The sequence below is a fragment of the Dreissena polymorpha genome, chromosome 10, assembly GCF_020536995.1.
Source record: "Dreissena polymorpha isolate Duluth1 chromosome 10, UMN_Dpol_1.0, whole genome shotgun sequence".
Taxonomy (NCBI): Eukaryota; Metazoa; Mollusca; class Bivalvia; order Myida; family Dreissenidae; genus Dreissena; species Dreissena polymorpha.
The window spans coordinates 31,392,722-31,413,424 of record NC_068364.1 but is presented as its reverse complement, the minus strand read 5'-3'; the positions used below and the strand labels follow the sequence as shown (position 1 = coordinate 31,413,424).

At 36.8% G+C, this 20,703-nt stretch overlaps 1 protein-coding gene across 1 annotated transcript in view; it reads left to right on the top strand.

The window, feature by feature from the left end:
• Positions 1-20,703, top strand: part of LOC127848350 (cilia- and flagella-associated protein 65-like) — a 47,684-nt gene that overhangs the window by 12,976 nt on the left and 14,005 nt on the right. Inside the window, exons 12-29 of the mRNA XM_052380771.1 lie at positions 1,790-1,987; positions 5,163-5,255; positions 6,142-6,277; positions 6,968-7,053; positions 7,941-8,067; positions 8,901-9,069; positions 9,808-9,946; positions 12,359-12,498; positions 13,240-13,324; positions 13,890-14,048; positions 15,030-15,195; positions 15,882-16,010; positions 16,206-16,359; positions 16,881-17,078; positions 17,499-17,583; positions 18,230-18,388; positions 19,041-19,151; positions 19,619-19,810. Coding sequence (XP_052236731.1) covers positions 1,790-1,987; positions 5,163-5,255; positions 6,142-6,277; positions 6,968-7,053; positions 7,941-8,067; positions 8,901-9,069; positions 9,808-9,946; positions 12,359-12,498; positions 13,240-13,324; positions 13,890-14,048; positions 15,030-15,195; positions 15,882-16,010; positions 16,206-16,359; positions 16,881-17,078; positions 17,499-17,583; positions 18,230-18,388; positions 19,041-19,151; positions 19,619-19,810 — 2,526 coding nt within the window. The remainder of the gene's footprint in view (positions 1-1,789; positions 1,988-5,162; positions 5,256-6,141; positions 6,278-6,967; positions 7,054-7,940; positions 8,068-8,900; positions 9,070-9,807; positions 9,947-12,358; positions 12,499-13,239; positions 13,325-13,889; positions 14,049-15,029; positions 15,196-15,881; positions 16,011-16,205; positions 16,360-16,880; positions 17,079-17,498; positions 17,584-18,229; positions 18,389-19,040; positions 19,152-19,618; positions 19,811-20,703) is intronic.

The following is a 20,703-nucleotide window of genomic DNA, read 5'->3' as shown; positions in this document are numbered from 1 at the left end:
GCGTGGCGAAATTTGCCTTTGAAAAGGGCAGAGTGGCGATCCGGGAGGGCGGCGTGGCTTTTTGCCACGCTAAAATGGCCTGGGAAAAACGCTACAATAAATATTGACTTTGATCCAAATATCATCTAAAAAAATACGATTTCGCGATTTCTTCAAAGATCGACAGACTTTTTAACTGTTTACTTATGGATATCTAATATAAGCTGGCACAAATGTTGCCGTGGCCGAGTGGTTAAGGCAATGAACTACAAATCTTGAGGGATCTTCCCACGCAGGTTCGAATCGTGCCGACATCACATACTTTTTGTGACGCGTTTTATTTCTTTTCTTACGTAATTTGATTTAATATAGCATATATGCTATGTTTATTGTTAAATATGTTGACATTTTTATGCACATCCTTCAATTTTTAAAATTAAAACAACGTTATGGCTAAATTGGGCGATTTACTGCTGAAAATACGAATGATGCATGTTGCATTTTTATTTTTATTTAAAAAAGTTAACGGTAAATCTGTCTATTTCTTGGTATTTTTGCTGTATATAGTGCTTCTATGAAAACAATGTTTAAAATATAACTTAAATGATACTATTTTGAATATTATGACACTTTGTTTTTAACCAACCCAATTTTTACTTGGCTGACTTTACATTTCATGGCGCTGTTCCATAGATTAAAAATTGTAAAAAATAAATGTCTGTAAAAGAATACTTATTTCATCTTGTTTAAACTTAAATCACCTTTACTGCATCTGTACACACCAACTGCATGCCCATATTTGGAAATTTGAATGAATTATGGATTCTTTATATACCTTAGGGGTGAAAATAAACTGGACAAAAGCCGAGCGTGGGGGTGGTTTTGAAAAATAGGTATATTTTTTTAAAAAGCATGGAAAGCCTACCTACAAATTTGCATGTAGTTCAGTGAAATGATGCTGATTAAGAAAATAATTAATTAGATTATATTTGGATATGTGCCCATTAGGGGTGCGCTACCTTAATGGGATACAAGGGGAATGTATGTGCCACTCGCTCATATCGCAGTTCCTGAGGCTGCTATTGTGGATATTTTATTATGTTCATTTGTGGCTACATTACTGCCGTGTCTATCAGGTAATTTAGTGCGCTAAATCCTGTGAAGAAGGAATAAAATAACATTTAGGTTTTGAGGATAATTTTTAATTAGGTTTATGAGGCCGATGACACACCCATTTAAAATTGCTAATTTCCGTAAAATTGTTTGTTTTTATTGGCATGAAATTTCGTTGTTTAAAAAAAAATGACTTTTTTATTGACACATCAATTTGTGGATTTCTGATTTTGAAACACACAAGAGGAATTTGCATGTGTGATTTTGAGATGTGTTTGTGTTAAACCCTTTCACCCATAAGAAGCAAAGTGAAAAAGGGTATGCGCAAACAGCATAAAACCAGAACAGCCTGCGAGTAACTCGCAGTCTGTTAAAGTTTTATGCTGTTTGCTGCTCATCAGTATCTTAGAGTTATAAATGTTGCTTTAAAAACTTGAATTTAGCAGGAAAGGTCTTAAAATAAATTTAACTTTGTTAGGGACTACAAATGCGTAAAAATATGTATCTGCGTGGTAAAGGGTTAAAAACATATCGACGTGGTAAAGGGTTAAATTTGTATCTAAGTGGTAAAGGGTTAATGCATTTATCAGTCAACCCATGAAATCAACGAAAATTAATGTCACACAAATAATAATAATTTTACAGTAATTTTGAAAGTCAAAGTGCTCATATTCATCTCTACAATCCAATCCTCCAGGGACCACTGTTTCTGGATCTTATTGGCACGTGTCATTCCGAGTTGGTCAAGCCCGCGGTCCTGCAGGCCAAACACCTCGACAATTTCCGCACGCACGTGGAACGTGGCTTCTCTGTGTACCCGCCAGAACAGCTCAACGAGCTACGTCAGAAAGGGAGACTGGAGTTGGACGATGCTGGAGCCCTCATGGCCCCTTCGGTATGTGCTCAGGGTTATGTTTTCCTATATATTTGAGCCTTGCTGTGGGACAAGTGGGCTTAATGCTCGTGCTTAAAGTATTGTCCCAGATTAGAATGTGTAGTAGTCTGCACAGGCTAATCAGAGAAGACACTTTCCGCTTTTATAGAAATGTTGTTTAAAGGAGATTTCTTCTTAACAAAAATCCAGTTGAGGTGGATTTTTGTCTGGAAGAGACCTCCTTTGAACGTAAAATTCAAAAAAGCTAGGTGAAAAGTGTCGTCCTAGATAAGCCTGTGCCAACTACACATGCTTATCAGGTACTACACTGGATTTTTGTTAAGAAGAGACTTTCTTTAAACAGTGATTCCATAAAAGCAGAAAGTGTCCTCTCTGATTAGGCTGTGTGGACTACACAGGCTAATCTGAGACCACACTTTAAGCACATGAATTAAGCACAGTTTTGTCAGAACAAGGGTCATATGAAATGTTCTGTCAAAAAGTAATTCTAAATGCAATGGTTTATTGATTATTTCCCTGCAGGATAGCTTGAGTTTTTATTGAATGAAAAGAAAAAATAAGTTTTTTTTTCAAAAAGTAAGAATTGAAAGACAAAAGAGTTGGTTTGGCATGAGTTTATGTTTTGATTTGTTTTATGCTAGCTAATGAAATGAAAACAAACTTTTGTGAGATGTAATGAGTTTTTTGCTGCTGTTTTTTTTGTCCTTTAAAAAAGTGGACTTAAAATTATTCTGGACAGTGAAATGAAAGAAAAGTGCACAAGGGAGAATAATAATAAATTAAAAGAAATTAAATAAAGGTTTTATTGTTAAATATTTGTGTATGACCAAATGTAGACAATGAACATATTTTCATTCTTTCAAGCGCTCATAAAAATATTGTGTTTAATAGTTTGCTATGCCATCACAACTTAACAACAACAAAATTTAATTTGTATGCTAATTTATTTTTGTGTTTGACTCTTCCTGGTCTTAAAAAGCAAATAAAGTGTAAAAAATGACAACAACGGTGAACAATCAACCCTAGTATTTCCAGTAAAATAAATTCATATTAAATCATGAACCAATATAGAAAGAGGCTTTTGAGGTCGAGCCATTGGATAATCTACGATTCAAGAAAAGCTATAAAGCGACGGCTTCTGATCAACCCCAGTCAGGGGTATTGGTGAGTAATAAGAGAAGAGTTCTGGGTTAAATGGGCTTAATGCATGTGCATAAAGTGTCATCTCAGATTAGCCTGCTCAGTCTGCACAAGCTTACCAGGGACAACACTTTCTGCCGTTACGATGTTGTTTTGTTTAAAGTCAATTCTAACAAAAATTCAGTCTAGACTAAAAAGTGTTGTCCCTGATTAGCCTGTGCCAACACTTTAGCCACATGTATTAAGCACTGTTTTCCTGGAACGAGTCTCATCCCATGGTATCACGGGCTGGTGTGAGGATATTGTGAACATTATGGCAAGGTGTGTGTGGTTGAGTTATGTAAACACTGCACCCATAATACACTGAGTGTCTTTGATAATGCTTTACTCAAGCAATTACCAAAAATGATAATAATCATAACTGGGTTATCATTAAATCCCTTCCATGCCTTTTCTTTACCCTCTTACCCTTATTACAATGTATGCACCTATCAAAATTCACCCTAGGCAGTCGTGATTTAAATTTACCCAGGGGAGTTTTAAACTTTTGACATCTTAGTTCATAGGGGGCACCCTGAAATATAATGCCTGTATCCCATGAGTTGAAGACGCTGTAAGAAAATTAAAAGGGACACCATTAGTTCTCTAATTAATGCCCCTACCCTAATATATGTCCCCCCCCCCCCATTATATAAAAAAAAACACATAAAAATTGCATGCCAAGTTTAAGCTTTAATTTGCTAAATCAGTCAATATGAAACATACATAGGGTAAATCTTTGACTGAAATATTTTAATAATGAGCTACACTGGGACGACAATTTCCGCTCCAATTGTATTTTTCGTTTAAAAGTAGCCTCTTCAAAGCAAAAATCCAGTTTATGCGGAAAGTGATGTTCCTCATTAGCCTGTGGGGACTGCGTAGGCTAACCTGGTAGTCAATTTACGCAAATGTATTAAGTCCCATTTTCCTAGAGGAAAGTTCATATGCATGTTCTTCTTGCTAGGGAAAACTTTGATTTTTTGCATGACTTCTTCAATCTCTTCCCAAGTTGGTTTGAGCTGTTTGTATGAACCAATTGCTATAATTTACAATATGAAAGTATCCGTGGACGAAAGGTCGCTGTGGTGTAGTAGATATGGTGTCCGCCTAGCGACTGAGAGGTCACGGGTTCGATCCCCACTGTTGGAGCATTCTTTAGATCTCCCCCATAGACACCAAGTACTGGTTCTAGTCCCAGGAAACAGACTCGAGAGCATTTCAAATCAGCCTAAGGGTTTCTATGCAATTGAGCTAAAAGAAATAGGTTAAAACTTACTTAAGTACCCTTGAAAAAAGTACTGAATCTTGAAGCTTGTTTAATTAAGGCATTTTCACTTGCAAATTGTTGATAGCATGTCACTTTAAACAGGATGATATTGTATCATAAAATCACCAAGTTACTGGCACATTGTTGATGGCACATTGCGTTCTGTGTTTATAAACATGTATGGACATTTGTTTTGCTTTTTAATGAAATAAACCTCAAAATATTTAAGTATGGCTAAACAATTGCACTCAGGGCTTATTGTAGTCCTGGCTAAAAGTACGGTTGTATGCTGCACACAATTTGACCATTTGGAATATTTTCAGATAATTTTCAAGATACATGTATTAGGTGTTTTTCATCGCAAAATTTGGAAAGTTTAGTGGTATATTGGATTTTGAAAATTTCTTTTTAGAGTACCATGTTTATATAAATGACAACAGCTGTAAGTGAAATGAGCTGCTCTCTGGGAAAATGGGGCTTAACACATGAGCATAAAGTGTCCTCCCAGATTAGCCTGTGCAGTCCGCATACGCGAAACAGGGACGACTCATTCCGCTTTTATTGTATTTTTCGTTTAAAGGAAGTCTTTTCTAAGGAAAAATCCAGTTGAGGTGGGAAGTGTTGTCCCTCATTAGTCTGTGTGGACTGCACAGGCTAATCTGGGACAATACTTTGCACACATGCATTCAGCCCAGTTTTCACAGACTGGGGCCTAAATGTTTTCAGATTGGCACAGTGGAGAACCCATCAGAACATCCCCTGCACCAAGTTCCACCGATGGATGAATACTTCAATGACGGATTCCACTCTGATATCATTGTAAGTGTCTCTTGTGTAGTTTGTATAAGCCTTGCTCTGGGAAATAGGGGCTTAATGCATGTGCATAAAGTGTGGGACCAGATTAGCCTGTGTAGTTTGCACAGGCTTATCAGGGATGACACTTTACGCTTTTGTGAAATGTTTTGTTTAAAGAAGTCTCTTTTAAAGTCTCTTTTCAACAAAAATTCCTGTCTAGGTGAAAAGTGTTGTCCCTGATTAGCCTGTGAAGACTGCACAGGCTTATCTGGGATGACAATGACACACATGCATTTAGCCCAGTTTTCCAGAGCATGGGCCCTAAACCGTTTTCATGCTAACCCAAAGGCCTGAATCCTTTGGTGAGTAAAAAGAGAATCTTGCAAGTAAATGTTTTTATGTATATAATAGGGCAAGTAGCTGATTTTATACGTTGACATGGTAATTCTGGCAGGTGCCCTTAAAAAAATAGTAAACTGTAAGAAAGCCCCAAGTGATGTGTAATCCAATTTATCTTTAATAAATCTGCAAAATACAAATACAGAAAATTGTTTGTTGAAAGCTTCTACTATTCTTTTATTGCACAAAGGGATCTTATTCTTCTTTTCTTGCATTCGAGTCAAAACATTAATTGTTGTTTTTATTTTTATTTGAAAACAGAGAAAAGACATTTGAGCACTTGGAAGACAAAATTTAGTTTAGAGCAAATGCTACTGTAACTTTTTTGTACATATGTTGATTTTACATTTATTCAATATAAGTAAATCCTTCATTTGTTTAACTTTTGTTTCCAAGCATTTCAGAATTTTGTGCCGAACTTACTATTTTGTTGTTATGTTGCTTTAAGATTTATTTACTTTAACCATAAGCATATTCTTCATTTTATTATTTTTGTTTCCAAACATTTCAGAATTTTGTGCCACATGTGAGCACAGATGTGAATGTTGTGGATTTTGGAAACTGCCAGAACCTTCGTGTGATTGAAGACCGAAATGTTACGCTGACCAATCACACTAAAGGAAAAATTACCGTACAATGGATGGGAGGTAATACAATGAATTTGAGCCTCTTTCTGGGAAAACAGGGTTTAATGCATGTGTGTAAAGTGTTGTCCCAGATTAGCCTGTGTAGTCTGAACTGGCTTATCAGGGAAAACGCTTTTGGCTTGTATGGTACTGTTTGTTCAAAGGAAGTCTCCTCTTTGCAAAAAAACAATTTAGGTGGAAAGTGTCCTCCCTGATTAGCCTGTGCAGACTGCACAGTGAAATCTGGGACAACACTTTATGAACTTACATTAAGCCCCGTTTTCCTAAAGTGCAGCTCAATAGATTTTTAAAGACAAAGTGATGCTAAATGAGAGAATAACACAGGGTTACTGCGAGATACTTACATTAACATAACTTTGTTTGAAGTGAATAAAAAACTGAACACATGTCTTGTATTTACATGTTTGTTAATTGCGGAACATGAACACTTTGAATAAACCCTGAAATCAGAAAGTCAGTGGTGTAGTAATTCCAGAAAAAATCCTTTACAAAGTTTGTTCAAATATTATTATTGTAATCAAAACTTTCCACACCCTGGAGATTTCATGATTAAAAGGAACTTTATTAGCAAATAACTTGGGAAAAATCTCCAAAAACCGAATAAACAACATTATTATGAAGAGTAATTTAGGTCCATTTTGGCCCAATTGTTTCTTACTTTGCACTGATATATATTTGATTATGTTACAGGTGCTGAGAAAACCTTCACTGTCACCCCAGATGTGATTGACATTCCACCCCTGAAATCTTGTGCCTTCCAAATTAAATTTAAACCAGTAAGTATTTCCTGAAAGATGGAGAGAATTTTTACTTCTATTTGTTTTTTTTCAGCTATTTGTTTAAAGGCTTAGTGGCATTTGAATTGGGAAAATTAGTATAACTATATTCTGTGAAACAACGTTTTCACCGTAAGGATGTAAAATTATTATCCTATTAAGGCTACACAATGTTGTTACATTGATTTTGAACATGTACAATTCCTGTTGTCATGAACATCTAAATAAGTCTAGAATCTTGTGTATTGCAGGCAAAAAGGTTAAAATTAAACTTACAATTATTTATTTTATAACAATTTAAATGTAAACATAAAAATATGAAGAAAGACCTTGTGAACTGGGCCTTATTTGATCTAAAAAGACTTGAACACAAGCTGGAACTTGTTTTTGTGTGTAAAAACAGTTGTTTGAGTTGCAGGGCTCCCATTGGCTGAAAATTGTCTTTAGTCAAAATTACCGTAAAACATAATTATTTTCATTTTGGCAATTTGATGAGTTTTTAAAAAGAAAAAGTTGTAGCAAAATGCAATTTTCTATAGACAAATTTGCTAATTTATAGCCATTTGCTCATTTTGCAAATGGAATGGTCAGTTCTGAACTTGTATATTTAAACTCAGATGTAAGGTAAAAGCATAAAAAAGCGTATCCTTCAAATGGTAAAAAAAAACACCATGTTTTTGCACATTAATGGTTTTTGGCCTCAATAAGTGCATAAAATAATGTTAGTAAATTTTGACATTCTTATAGCATGGTTGTGAATTAGCATGTAGTCAAGTCTAAGTGAAACTTGTATTGGCAGATGACCCCAAATAATTGCCCCTAAAATGGGAAAGAAGCAACCCCACAGCCATAAAACCCCCGGGTTACATTTGTGTTTTTTGTTTTAGAATGCTCCTAACCAGTTTTTCGGAGCCGAGCTTGAGTGCTATGCCTTCTACAAGAGTCTGCGAGACTACAAGTTGGTGGAAGACAGCACCCACTGCCCGCCCTGGTGTGTCACCCTCAACTGTGCAGGTAGGCTTGTGTGGAGGCTCAACTCTATTAGTGCTGGAACAGACTTTTGAAGGCCTTTGCAAACAGTTTGGATTTAGATGAGACGCCACAAAACGTGGCGTCTCATCAGGATCCAAACTGTTTGCTATTCTGATAGTACTCTTTGGAAAAAAATCGAAGAAATGCTTATTTTAGAAATTCCGCAGATGACATTTTATCAGACGACAAATTTCCCAGCATGCAAAGGGTTAACTTCTATACTGTATTTTGTAATGTAAAGCGCTCCCTTATGTATTACGAGCCCCCAGTTTTTTTAAAATGAAAAAATAATATCTCTTGTCAAAAAACTAGCAAATCGGACCGAAAATGGCCACCATTTTACTATTGTGCAATCAAATAATCCGAGTTATTAATTTTAGCCTCAGGCAGGCATGTTTGTATTCTTTCCTTTTATATGAGCTTTACTTTTGGAAAATGGGTCCTAATGCACTTGCACAAAGCATTAAGCACAATGTCATGGTCCGTTAAAATAAATTGTTCTTTTTTTGGACTGTCGCTATTGTTGCAATCTTTGATCTAGGTGAAGTAAAAATTAAACACAATTTACATTACAGTTACATAAAAAATTGTAGATAAGATTTCCAAAAAAGCAAATATATGATTTCAAAACTTTTTAAGGCTATTTTTTAGTCAAATTTATTTGAATGGCTAGTAGATTTGAGCTTATGCCAGTAAAATCTGGGTCAGGTCATTTAAATGCTGTTCTAGCCAGTAATAATCCAAAAGAGACCCTTTTTGGTGGTCTAAAAGTCCTTATGGGTTCAGTTACCCTTAGACATGCTTTTGAAAACCAGGTCAAACGTTCATGCCAAACAACGAAACGTTCCTGCCCCGTTACACGCTGGACGCAGCCAAGCTTGTGTTCCCTGCCGTGAATGCCAAAGAGGCTACGTACCGTACCCTGTTGATGAGAAACACCGCGTCCACTCCGATACTGTTTGACATAGAGAAGGATCCATCGAGGTAGTGATTTGATTTGTGTACAAGTTCATTTTATCAGGGCTTTCGCTGGCTCCAATTTTTTTTAAGCCAAGTTTACATAGCTATGGCAAATCTCTTGTAATTTTGGCTATGTCATGAGTTATTATAATGATTCTTTTCATCCCAACAAATAATTCTTCAGCTTAAGTTGTCAATTTGTAGTTAATGGCTTATTTGTCAAATGGCAGAGTAAGTCCTGGTTATGATGTTCTCAATTATGTTTATTTTTTACGACATGCCTCATCATCATTTGCCAGAGGGAATGAGGTGGCAATATGGAGTGTTGAGTTAATGCAAAGCATATTATAAAAACAAACAAAATATGGTGTCTCCATTTCATCAAGATCTTAAGATAAGAGACTCTCAAGTCTGTTTCTTGGGAAAAACCAGTACTTGGAAAGATCTTAAGAATACTTCCTCAAATGTATTGTATGCACATTTAATGTGCATTGAATGCAGAAGAAAATATGGTGTCAATATGGCTGCATTATCTATACTTTTTTGAGAAGTGTGCACTCCTGTCTGTTACTTTTTCCCTTCTTCCACTCTGGACTTGTTGAGACAAACGATGTGAGCCTTCCTCTACAAACTGTTTATAAAATAATTTATGTTACTCGTGGTGTTTCCAGCACATTCTCTGTGTAACCCTTGAAGGCATTGCTAAAAGGTAAACCTATCTCTACAAACTGTATTTTTTATTTTACCCCTTGGTGTTTCCAGCACATTCTCTGTGAAGCCCTCAAAGGCATTGCTGAAAGGAGAACAGCAGGTGTTCGTTGTGAAAATACTTCCCAAGGAGGTGAAGACATACAAACACAAGCTGACCATGCGACTGAATGACAACGAGAAATACAACAAGGTGGGTTACCATTACAATGAGAAATACAACAAGGTGGGCTACCATGACAATTAGAAAAACAACAAGGTGGGTTACCATGACAATGAAAAATACAACAAGGTGGGTTACCATGACAATGAGAAATTCAACAAGGTGGGTTAAAATGACAATGAGAAATACAACAAGGTGGGTAACCACCTTATCTAGACCAGAATAGACTCAAATGAACCTCATTCTGGGAAAACTCAGCATAATGCATGTGGGGAAAGTGTCGTCCCATGGGTCTTATATATTAGCGGGAATAGTCCAAACAGGCTTATCAGGAACCACATTTTCTGCCTACACTGGTTTATTGTGTAGGAGAGACTTTCTTTAAATGAACATGTCCATAAAGAGAACAAGTGTTGTCCCTGATAAGCCTGTGCCAACTGCACAGGCTAAAATAGAATGACTTATAACACGCATGCATTTAGCCCAGTTACCCGAGAAGGCGACTTAAATGATTTTTTAATATGCATTAACCTGACTTTCATGAACATGATTTCTGGTGACAATACAACAAAATAATGTAATACTGTCACACTGGGTTATAGCCTATCGTAAGGCTGATGTAATACTGTCACACTGGGTTATAGCCTATTGTAAGGCTAATGTAATACTGTCACACTGGGTTATAGCCTATCGTAAGGCTAATGTAATACTGTCACACTGGGTTATAGCCTATCGTAAGGCTAATGCAATACTGTCACACTGGGTTATAGCCTATCGTAAGGCTAATGTAATACTGTCACACTGGGTTATAGCCTATCGTAAGGCTATGTAATACTGTCACACTGGGTTATAGCCTATCGTAAGGCTATGTAATACTGTCACACTGGGTTATAGCCTATCGTAAGGCTATGTAATACTGTCACACTGGGTTATAGCCTATCGTAAGGCTAATGTTATACTGTCACACTGGGTTATAGCCTATTGTAAGGCTAATGTAATACTGTCACACTGGGTTATAGCCTATCGTAAGGCTATGTAATACTGTCACACTGGGTTATAGCCTATCGTAAGGCTAATGTAATACTGTCACACTGGGTTATAGCCTATCGTAAGGCTAATGTAACACTGTCGCACTGGGTTATAGCCTATCGTAAGGCTATGTAACACTGTCACACTGGGTTATAGCCTATCGTAAGGCTATGTAACACTGTCACACTGGGTTATAGCCTATCGTAAGGCTATGTAATACTGTCACACTGGGTTATAGCCTATTGTAAGGCTATGTAATACTGTCACACTGGGTTATAGCCTATCGTAAGGCTATGTAACACTGTCACACTGGGTTATAGCCTATCGTAAGGCTATGTAATACTGTCACACTGGGTTATAGCCTATCGTAAGGCTATGTAACACTGTCACACTGGGTTATAGCCTATCGTAAGGCTATGTAACACTGTCACACTGGGTTATAGCCTATCGTAAGGCTATGTAACACTGTCACACTGGGTTATAGCCTATCGTAAGGCTATGTAACACTGTCACACTGGGTTATAGCCTATCGTAAGGCTATGTAACACTGTCACACTGGGTTATAGCCTATCGTAAGGCTATGTAACACTGTCACACTGGGTTATAGCCTATCGTAAGGCTATGTAACACTGTCACACTGGGTTATAGCCTATCGTAAGGCTATGTAACACTGTCACACTGGGTTATAGCCTTTCGTAAGGCTATGTAACACTGTCACACTGGGTTATAGCCTATCGTAAGGCTATGTAACACTGTCACACTGGGTTATAGCCTATCGTAAGGCTATGTAACACTGTCACACTGGGTTATAGCCTATCGTAAGGCTATGTAACACTGTCACACTGGGTTATAGCCTATCGTAAGGCTATGTAACACTGTCACACTGGGTTATAGCCTATCGTAAGGCTATGTAACACTGTCACACTGGGTTATAGCCTATCGTAAGGCTAATGTAATACTGTCACACTGGGTTATAGCCTATCGTAAGGCTATGTAACACTGTCACACTGGGTTATAGCCTATCGTAAGGCTATGTAACACTGTCACACTGGGTTATAGCCTATCGTAAGGCTATGTAACACTGTCACACTGGGTTGTAGCCTATCGTAAGGCTATTTAGATGAGGCTTCAGAGTGAGATTATTCACAGTGGTTATTTTTTATGTTTAATACAGAAAACAAAATGTTAGCAATGGCTGACTTAAAATTAAAATCATTTAGACGACACTTTACGTCTAAACTGGATTATTGCCAAGAAGATGCTTTCTTTAAATGAAAAATACTTTAAAAATGAAAGTCTCGTCCCTTATTAGCCTATGTGGACTCCACAGGCTAATCAAAGACAAAACTTTATGCACATGCATTAAACCCCATTTTCCTAGAGGGTGGCTCGAATATCCTATATTTATTTCAGGAGCTGGAGTTGGTTGGTTCTGCCGAGGCCCCGCTAGTTCTTCTGGATACCCAGGGAGAAATCTTCTTCAAACCAACGTGCGTTGGAACATCATCCAAGCGCACATACATGATCAAGAATGTGTCTCGGATTCCTCTGAGGTAATGGATTGGTAGTCAATGTCATAAAGATGTTTTCGGGAAAAATCTTTGGTCAGTTTCTTATCATTTAATATATTGTTCAGGTTTCTGGCTATTCCATGTGCAGATATGTTTACTTTAAAATGTTTTTAACAAGTAAACATTGCAAAAATAATTAATATTATTGTATATTGTATGTATTTAATTTATTGTATGTTATATTTTGCATCAATTTGTTATAATAAGAAAACATTGGTTTTGGTTATTCCATGAATAAATATTTTTATTTTAAATTGTTACAAACAAGTAAATATCGCTAACACAATGAATGTTTATTGTAATTTGTATGTATTTTAATATATTGTATCTTATATATTTCATTAATTTGTAAGAAGAAAACATTGGGTTTCACTTTGAATAATTGATATCATGTTTTCACTTTATTACAGCTCAAGTTAAGATTTCCCTTAGAAGCTTTATAAATACTGGCCCAGATATCTATTCGGTTAAGATTTGAGCCTTCAGTGCAGTCAGCACAGGCTTTTTATGGATGACACTTTCCGCAAAAAAAAGTGAAAATGCAGTTCATGCTTCAAATGTCGTCCCATCATTGGCCTGGGCAAATTCAGGCATATAGAGTTGTCCCTCATTTGACTGCGCAAACTGCACAGGCTAATCTGGGACATCATTTTATGCACATTCATTAAGACCTGTTTTTCCATGCGAGGCTCATTGTATCATTTTTTCATGTCTGTTCCACAGGTTTGAGTGGAAGCTGAGGTTTGCAGACAAGAACCTGCTGTCAGTTGTCCCCGAGGCGGGTATTATTCAGCCCAATGAATCACAGGTATGTTTCCAGAGACCTTTTAAGTTTTAACATATCAATCAATTTCATTTCATAGATAATTTACCTACTTTTATTTGCAATGTGCAGTTACTTTTGGTGGTGTTTTTTTGTGGTGGTGATGATAATCATGGTCATGATGATGATGTTGTTGCTGCTGCTGATGATAATGTTGTTGTTGCTGCTGCTGCTGATTATGATTATAGTGGTGGTGATGGGCATGATGATGATGATGATGATGATGATGATGATGATGATGATTGCACTGTTTGCTGTCTTTGATACCGTAGGCTTTAACCTTTGTAACTCCAATAAGTGAGAGTCAGCTATGAAATTATGTTGGTGTTGCGCAGTGGATATGGTGTCTTCCTAATGACCAGGAGGTCACGGTTCAGATCCCCACTGTGGGAGCGTTCGTTAGATCTCCCCCAAGTAAACCTAGTACTGGTTCTACCCAGGAAAGTGAATTGAGAGCATTTCAATAAGCCATATGTTTTTGATGCAATCAAGCCAAAATATTAAGATTTAAATTAAAAACTAATTATGAAATCCTTTTTTATTCTGCTAGTCCCAGATTTGGTCGTTTGTACCAAAGCAAGAACAGAAGTACGTGATGAAACCAGCGCTGGTAGTTTGGGGTCAGGGGCTCAGTTCCACGTCGTCAGGAGGCAAGAAGAAGCAGTTTGATGTTCGAGCGGTCGGTGAGGGATCCATCGGTGATATCAAGGTGGGTGGATTGAGAAATGAGCCGTGCTCTGGGAAAACAGGGTTTAATGCATGTCCCAGATTAGCCTGTGTAGGCTGCACAGGCTTATAGGGGTTGACACTTTTTGCTTAGACTGGGTTTTGTTTGGAAGAGGCTTTCTTTAACCCTTTACCACTCAGATACGTATTTTGAAGCAATTGTAGTCCCTCAGAAAGTTAAATTTAATTAAAGACCTTTCTTATTAGATTCAAGTTTTAAAGGCTTCATTTCCAACCCTTATATACTGATGAGAAGCAAACAGCATAAAACCTGAACAGACGGCGAGTTACTCGCAGGCTGTTCTGGTTTTATGCTGTTTGCACATAGCTATTTTCACTTTGTTTCTGAGTGGGAAAGGGTTCAACAAAATATTCCATAAGAGCGGAAAGTGTCATCTGTGAACTGGGCAGACTCCTCTGAGACACTCTCGAGTCTGGTTCTTGGCTAATGAAGCCACATGTCAGAAGGACATTTTGTTTATTATATCATAAGAGTACAAGACAAAATTGAATTAAAAATCTTCTCTACAGACTTAATGCTTTTTTAAAAACAAAAATCAATTTGCCTTCAAGTTTCTTAATGTATCAAATTTATGTTGTTTGTGTATACAATCTAAAATTAACTGGTAATGGGAAAAAAATAATCTTATATCAATTATATATCTTTTCGAATCTGTAAGATCATAATTTTGACATATAAGAATATGAGTTTTAAAGAATTTTATGGAAAAATGTGATGTTATCGATTAAAAAGGATAAAAATCTGCAATTAAGATAGAATTTCATTAGAAATTTGTTGTCATACGTATTTTTCCACAAAAAAACTGCAATAATTTTTAGAATTGTATGAGACATTTGTTCTCTCCTTTTTTTACACGTGAAATTTATTCTCATGGTTTTAAACACAAAAATTCTTCTATAAGAAGTGATCATTTAAGAAAATTATGTCTAATTTGCTTTGCAGGCGGAGGAAGGCTACCTAGACTTTGGTGACGTGATTGTTGGCAGCTCGGCCTCGAAGCACATCACACTGTTCAACAACAGCAGCTGCAGCCTGCACTACCGGCTCTCCATTGACCAGACCCTGGATGGACCGTATCCAGAGGAAATGACGAGGACCGATAAAATTGGTAAAACTGCAAGCTGTGATCTGTGAAAACTGGGCTTAATGCATGTGCCTAGTGTCATCCTAGATTTGCCTGTGTATATGCTTTGGCTAATCTGAGACAAAACTTTTTGCTTTTATGGTATTTTTTATTTAAAAGAATTTTCTTCTAAGGGAAAATCCAGATAAGGCAGAAAGTGTCATCCCTGATTATAGCCTGTGCATACTACACAGGCTAATCTGGGACGACACTTAACATCAATGCATTAAGCCCTGTTTTCCCAGAATGAGGTTTATTTCTTTAACATGTTGTATGCCTCCCCTTTCCCACCCTCATCACAGTAGAGGAGTGTATACTAGATTCACCATGGACATCTGTCTGTCTGTAGACATGAACCTGAAGAAGAATGCTTTTCATTGGAACTTACAGTTATTGTTCGTTACTGTATAAAGTCGTGGATGTGCAAACGTTGTTATTGTGCATACAAATTTGCTGTAGTTAAATATGCCCCTTTTCAACTGATAATTTTTTTGATTGTGTGCTTGAATTAGTTCCCGCGTTAGTATTTCTGAGATTTCTTGACAACAGGCCCAACATGTTGCTAACAGACATAATATTATTTTTTGGACAATAGCATTCAACATTTCACTGGCATAGAAAATAAAGAAAATGATTAAAGATTTTTTTTTACTATTTGCTGCTGCTTTCAGGACTCGAACTGGACAGAATGGAGGGCATTATACCAGCGCGCTCTCGACAGATCATAGCCGCGATGGTTCGACCAATCAGACGAGTGACGTACCAGTTCGCCATTTCGTACCAGCTTATAACCCCAGAAGGTGTGCATTTGCTGTTGATAAATTTGAACCTATTAATTTTAGCTAGCTTTTATCTTTTCTGGGAATACCCTATAATTCTATTTTTAGACGTCTTATTGGAATACCCTATAATTCTATTTTTAGACGTCTTATTGGAATACCCTATAATTCTATTTTTAGACGTCTTATTGGAATACCCTATAATTCTATTGTTAGATGTCTCCAGTGCCTCCACCCAGGAACCCCAGCATCTGTGTCACATTCTTGTTACGGGGGTTTTCCCAACAATGTCCATCACAGATGCCCGCTGCTTTGGAAGTGCTGTTGGCATCAGCAAGAAGCAGCTGTGGTCACTTTTCTCCTTGGACAAGTAAATGCTCCTTCCCCCTACAAAAAAGTGTTTTGCATAGTTTAAGTATATTTTAATTGTATGCATGAGAGTAACTGGCATTCATGAAAATAAGTGATATAAATTAGCCGAAGATTACACTTTTTTGTTCCAATGAAATATTTACTTTAAACCTATTTATATAAGCTTGATTGTAGCAAAAGCCTCAGGCTTATTGAGACGTGCCTGAGGGCCGCTTCATGGGTAGAACGAGTACTTCGTATCTTTGGGTGACATCTTAAAGACGCTCTTACAATTAAAGAAAAATCCAGTCTAGGCTAAAAGTGTCATCCCAGATGAGCCTGTGTTGACTGCACGGGCTCATGTGGGACGACACTTTACACTCATGCATTAAGACCATTTATCTAGAGTGCGGCCCATTTGTTGAATGCCCAATTATTAACACTGATAAGCACATATAATCATATATAAACTTTGAAAAATAACAACAAATTTGTTTAATGCCCAATTACAAAGACTGATAATCATATATTACCATTTAGCCTCAACGTTTGTCTGGACTCAGACCCGTCGGCTCGCGAGCTCATGTACAGCGTGCAGACTCGACACAGCCACCAGCGCCGCCCGCCTGTATACACGCGCGCCATCATGGACTTCAACTTCAGCGCTGCGCCACTGGGTAGCGAGGCGTGCTTTGTGAACCTGATGTTTGAGAATACGGGCACCGTTGCAACAGAATGGTACGGCATGTGTTGTTACTTCAAATATATGTATTTAGCTGGAAACCCACCAAATGCCTTGGTTAATTGTTAATAAAGAGAACAGTCCCCAAATAGGGATCAAACCTGGCTCAACCTGATAGCACTTTGAACACCATATCAACTACACCATTTAGATTTCTACTTTGTTTTTTACTGGTCTCTGTTACATCCAATTATCCCTTTAACTAAGCCATAATGATGTTTTTCATATCCATGACCCATCCAAAATACACATGTTTTTTATATGTTTGCCAGGGCCTTACTGTTCCCAACTGACCTACATTTTGTTTATTTACCTGTCTCTAATTGATTCAATTATGCCCTGAATTAAGCCATAATGCTGTTTTTCTTATTCATGACCCATCCAAAATACACAGATGTTTTTATATGTTTTTCCAGGGCCTTCCTGTTCCCGTCTGATCTACATACGGAGCTGGAGTATTGGGCAGAGACTGGGGAGTTTGATGAGGATGAATTGCACGAGGTATGATACAAGGTGGTTGTTACTAAAGTTTTTAATTCATTCGCCCTCTGGAAAAGTGGGGCTTTATGCATGTGCGTAAAATGTTGTCCCAGATTAGTTTGAAGGGACAAAATTAACCCATAATGCTTATCAGGTAGACACTTTCAGCTTGTATAGAATTGTTTGTTTATAGAAAGTATCTTCTTAGAAATATTCAAGTTTGGTGCGGAAACTGTTGTCCCTGATAAGCCTGTGCAGACTTCACAGGCTAATCTTGGACAACACTTTACGCTCATTCTTTAAGGCTTGTTTTCACAGAGGGAGGCTAAAATTTTTTGCAAGGACTTAATTCAATACATTTTTAATATTAACAACAGTAAAAAAAAACAAGGAATGTTAAATGGGAAAAGATAGTTTTCCTTCTCAAATAAATATCAATTTATTAAGAATTCAGAATGATTGCTGCTTTGGCTTGAAATATTTGTATGTGTCGGATACATAAAACAACTACAACTATATAGAATATTGTAAATTTAATACATTTAATACCCCTTAATTTTCTATTTAAAAAGCTGGTGCGTGTATTTATAGTTTGTATAAAGAATTTTTAGAAAACTGTGAAACAGACACAAATATAGATAAAGAAAGCTACATTTTTCAACCCCAGATGAAGGTCATGGACAACAACCTGTTCACTATTGAGCCTCGCAAGGGCAAACTTGACCCAGGAGAGTGCGGTAGCGTCACGTTCAGCTATAAACACTTTATCGCCGGAACTGACAGGCTGCCCGTGCTGCTGAAGTTGGCCCGTGGAAGAGAAATCCTGGTACACTGAAGTTTTGTTCACATTTCATCAATAGAATACCATTGTAACCCTAGACCACTCAGATACGCTTTTTGTAGTTCCTCATAAAATGAAATGAAATTTAAGACCTTTCTTATTTCAAGTTTTCAAGCCTTCATTTTCAATCCTCAGATACTCCATGGTGAGCAGCAAAGTACGGTATAAAAATCTGAATGGACTATGAGTTACTCACAGGCTGTTCTGGTTTTATGCTGGTTGTCTTATAGCCATTTACACTTTGTTTCTTATAGAAAATGTGTTAACTGCAGCAATTTTTTACATATATATTTAAGTCTTTTATTCGAAAATGTGGACTGTAAGTTTCATTTTGGTTTGATGGTGAAAATAGCCTAAGGCTTTTTGAGAAACTATTCCTGCTCAGAACCAGATTTACACCTTTTTTCTGTAAAGTTTTGTCTGTTTTCGACTTTAAAAGATGCCCATCTATGATCGGAAATCTGTCATCTTATAAAAAGGCGAATTTTATCGATATGACCATATATATTAATAAATGTTGCCTTTTTCAGTTGAAAATAAATTGATGTTAACAATTTATTGATTAAATAGAAGCTGCCTCCACTTGCTCTTGATAATATATGACTATGTGTATTTAATGTTGTCTACTTCTTTTCAGTTGAATTTCATCGGTGTGACTGTTGACCAGGACAGACACTACATTCACTTCCCGTCCAGCAAGCACATGTTCACACCAGTGCCTGTGGGAGAAAAGATCAGCCCTAAACAGGTACATTTGCAGAGTTGAACAACAAAGAGTTCTTTATTGCCTGATTAGTAACCAAAATGAGGAAGTTATTTAAATTCTAACATAATTTTGTAAAGATTTGCGCTACAATATAAGAACTATATTTTGCAATAGTGAGGCCCAGTTTAGGTGTATTGTATCCTCCCAGATTAGCCCGTGTGGACTGCACAGGCTGATCTGGGGCAATACTTAACTCACATGCATTTAGCCCTGTATTTCCATACCACATGTCATATAATTTAAATTTACAATTTTACCAAATTTTCATTTAACCCAATTTTCATTCAATCCAATTTTCATTTAACCCAATTTTCACCATTTAACCCAATTTCCACCATTTAAGCCAATTTTCAACATTTAACCCAATATCCACCATTTAAGCCAATTTTCATCATTTAACCCAATTATTACTATTAAACCCAATTATCTTCATTTAACCCAATTTTCAGGTGTATGAGCTGTATAACGGTGGAGCCACATCCGTCCGCTACCAGTTTGACCTCACACCTCTTGACCTCATACGTCAGGAGAACTTTGACCAGCCAATCTTCGAGTGCCTCAATCCGATGGGAGAAATCCCACCTGGGCGATCTTTGAACATTGAGTGGAGATTTTCACCTATTGAGGCTAAGACTTACATGGTTAGTATAAGAAGTTATTTTTACCATGGTGAATGTTTATAAGTCTTTTTTGAGAAGATTGTTATTCATGTACCTTCAGATTGTGTGAAATATCTGTTAAAAAGGTTATTTGGAATTCATTTCAAACTTTTTTCTGCTTTTTTTTCAAGATGTCCACATAAAAGTGACCTTTATCAATATAGAAATGTATTATGATTCAATCTTAAATTACCGTAATTACTCTATGTTTTCGGACAGTCTTAAGTTTTCGGCCACCCCTTTTTTTAGCAAAAATAATTATTTTTCGTGTCTCTTAATTTTCAGACACACGAGTTTTCCTCCATAATTAATGTCTCTTAGTTTTTTGGACAGTAGATTTTACAGTGCTATTTTACCAAATTTTGGTCCTCTTTCGATATCTAATGACACTTCGATCATGTGGTTTTACAACCAGATTAACACAATAAAACATGGCCTGAGGGCAACGGACCATTACATTTGCGTTATTGGGTAAATAACATTGTAAACCGGTATTAAACAATGGTTTCGCCCGATAGCATAAGCGTTATGACAATTACCAGGGGTAGTGCCAATTAACAGTTCAATTATCTACCGCAATTGTACTACCCCTTCTCAGTAAAATAACTGTGACAAATACTTAACGCTTCAAAATGTGATGCACCCTATTGCAGGTTTTAAGAACAATGGAAGGTGTTAGACAACAACTATCGGAAACGAACAAACAAAGAATTCACAGTTTGCTTTTTTTATTGCGTTAATTACAGGTTCATACTAGCGAGTATCGGTACATCACATGCTCATCTTTGAACTCGTTGGTCAAAGCAAAACCTTGTATTAACTTTCTGTCAAATAAATTAAGCATTTAATATTATTTAAAATGCTGCGCAAACATA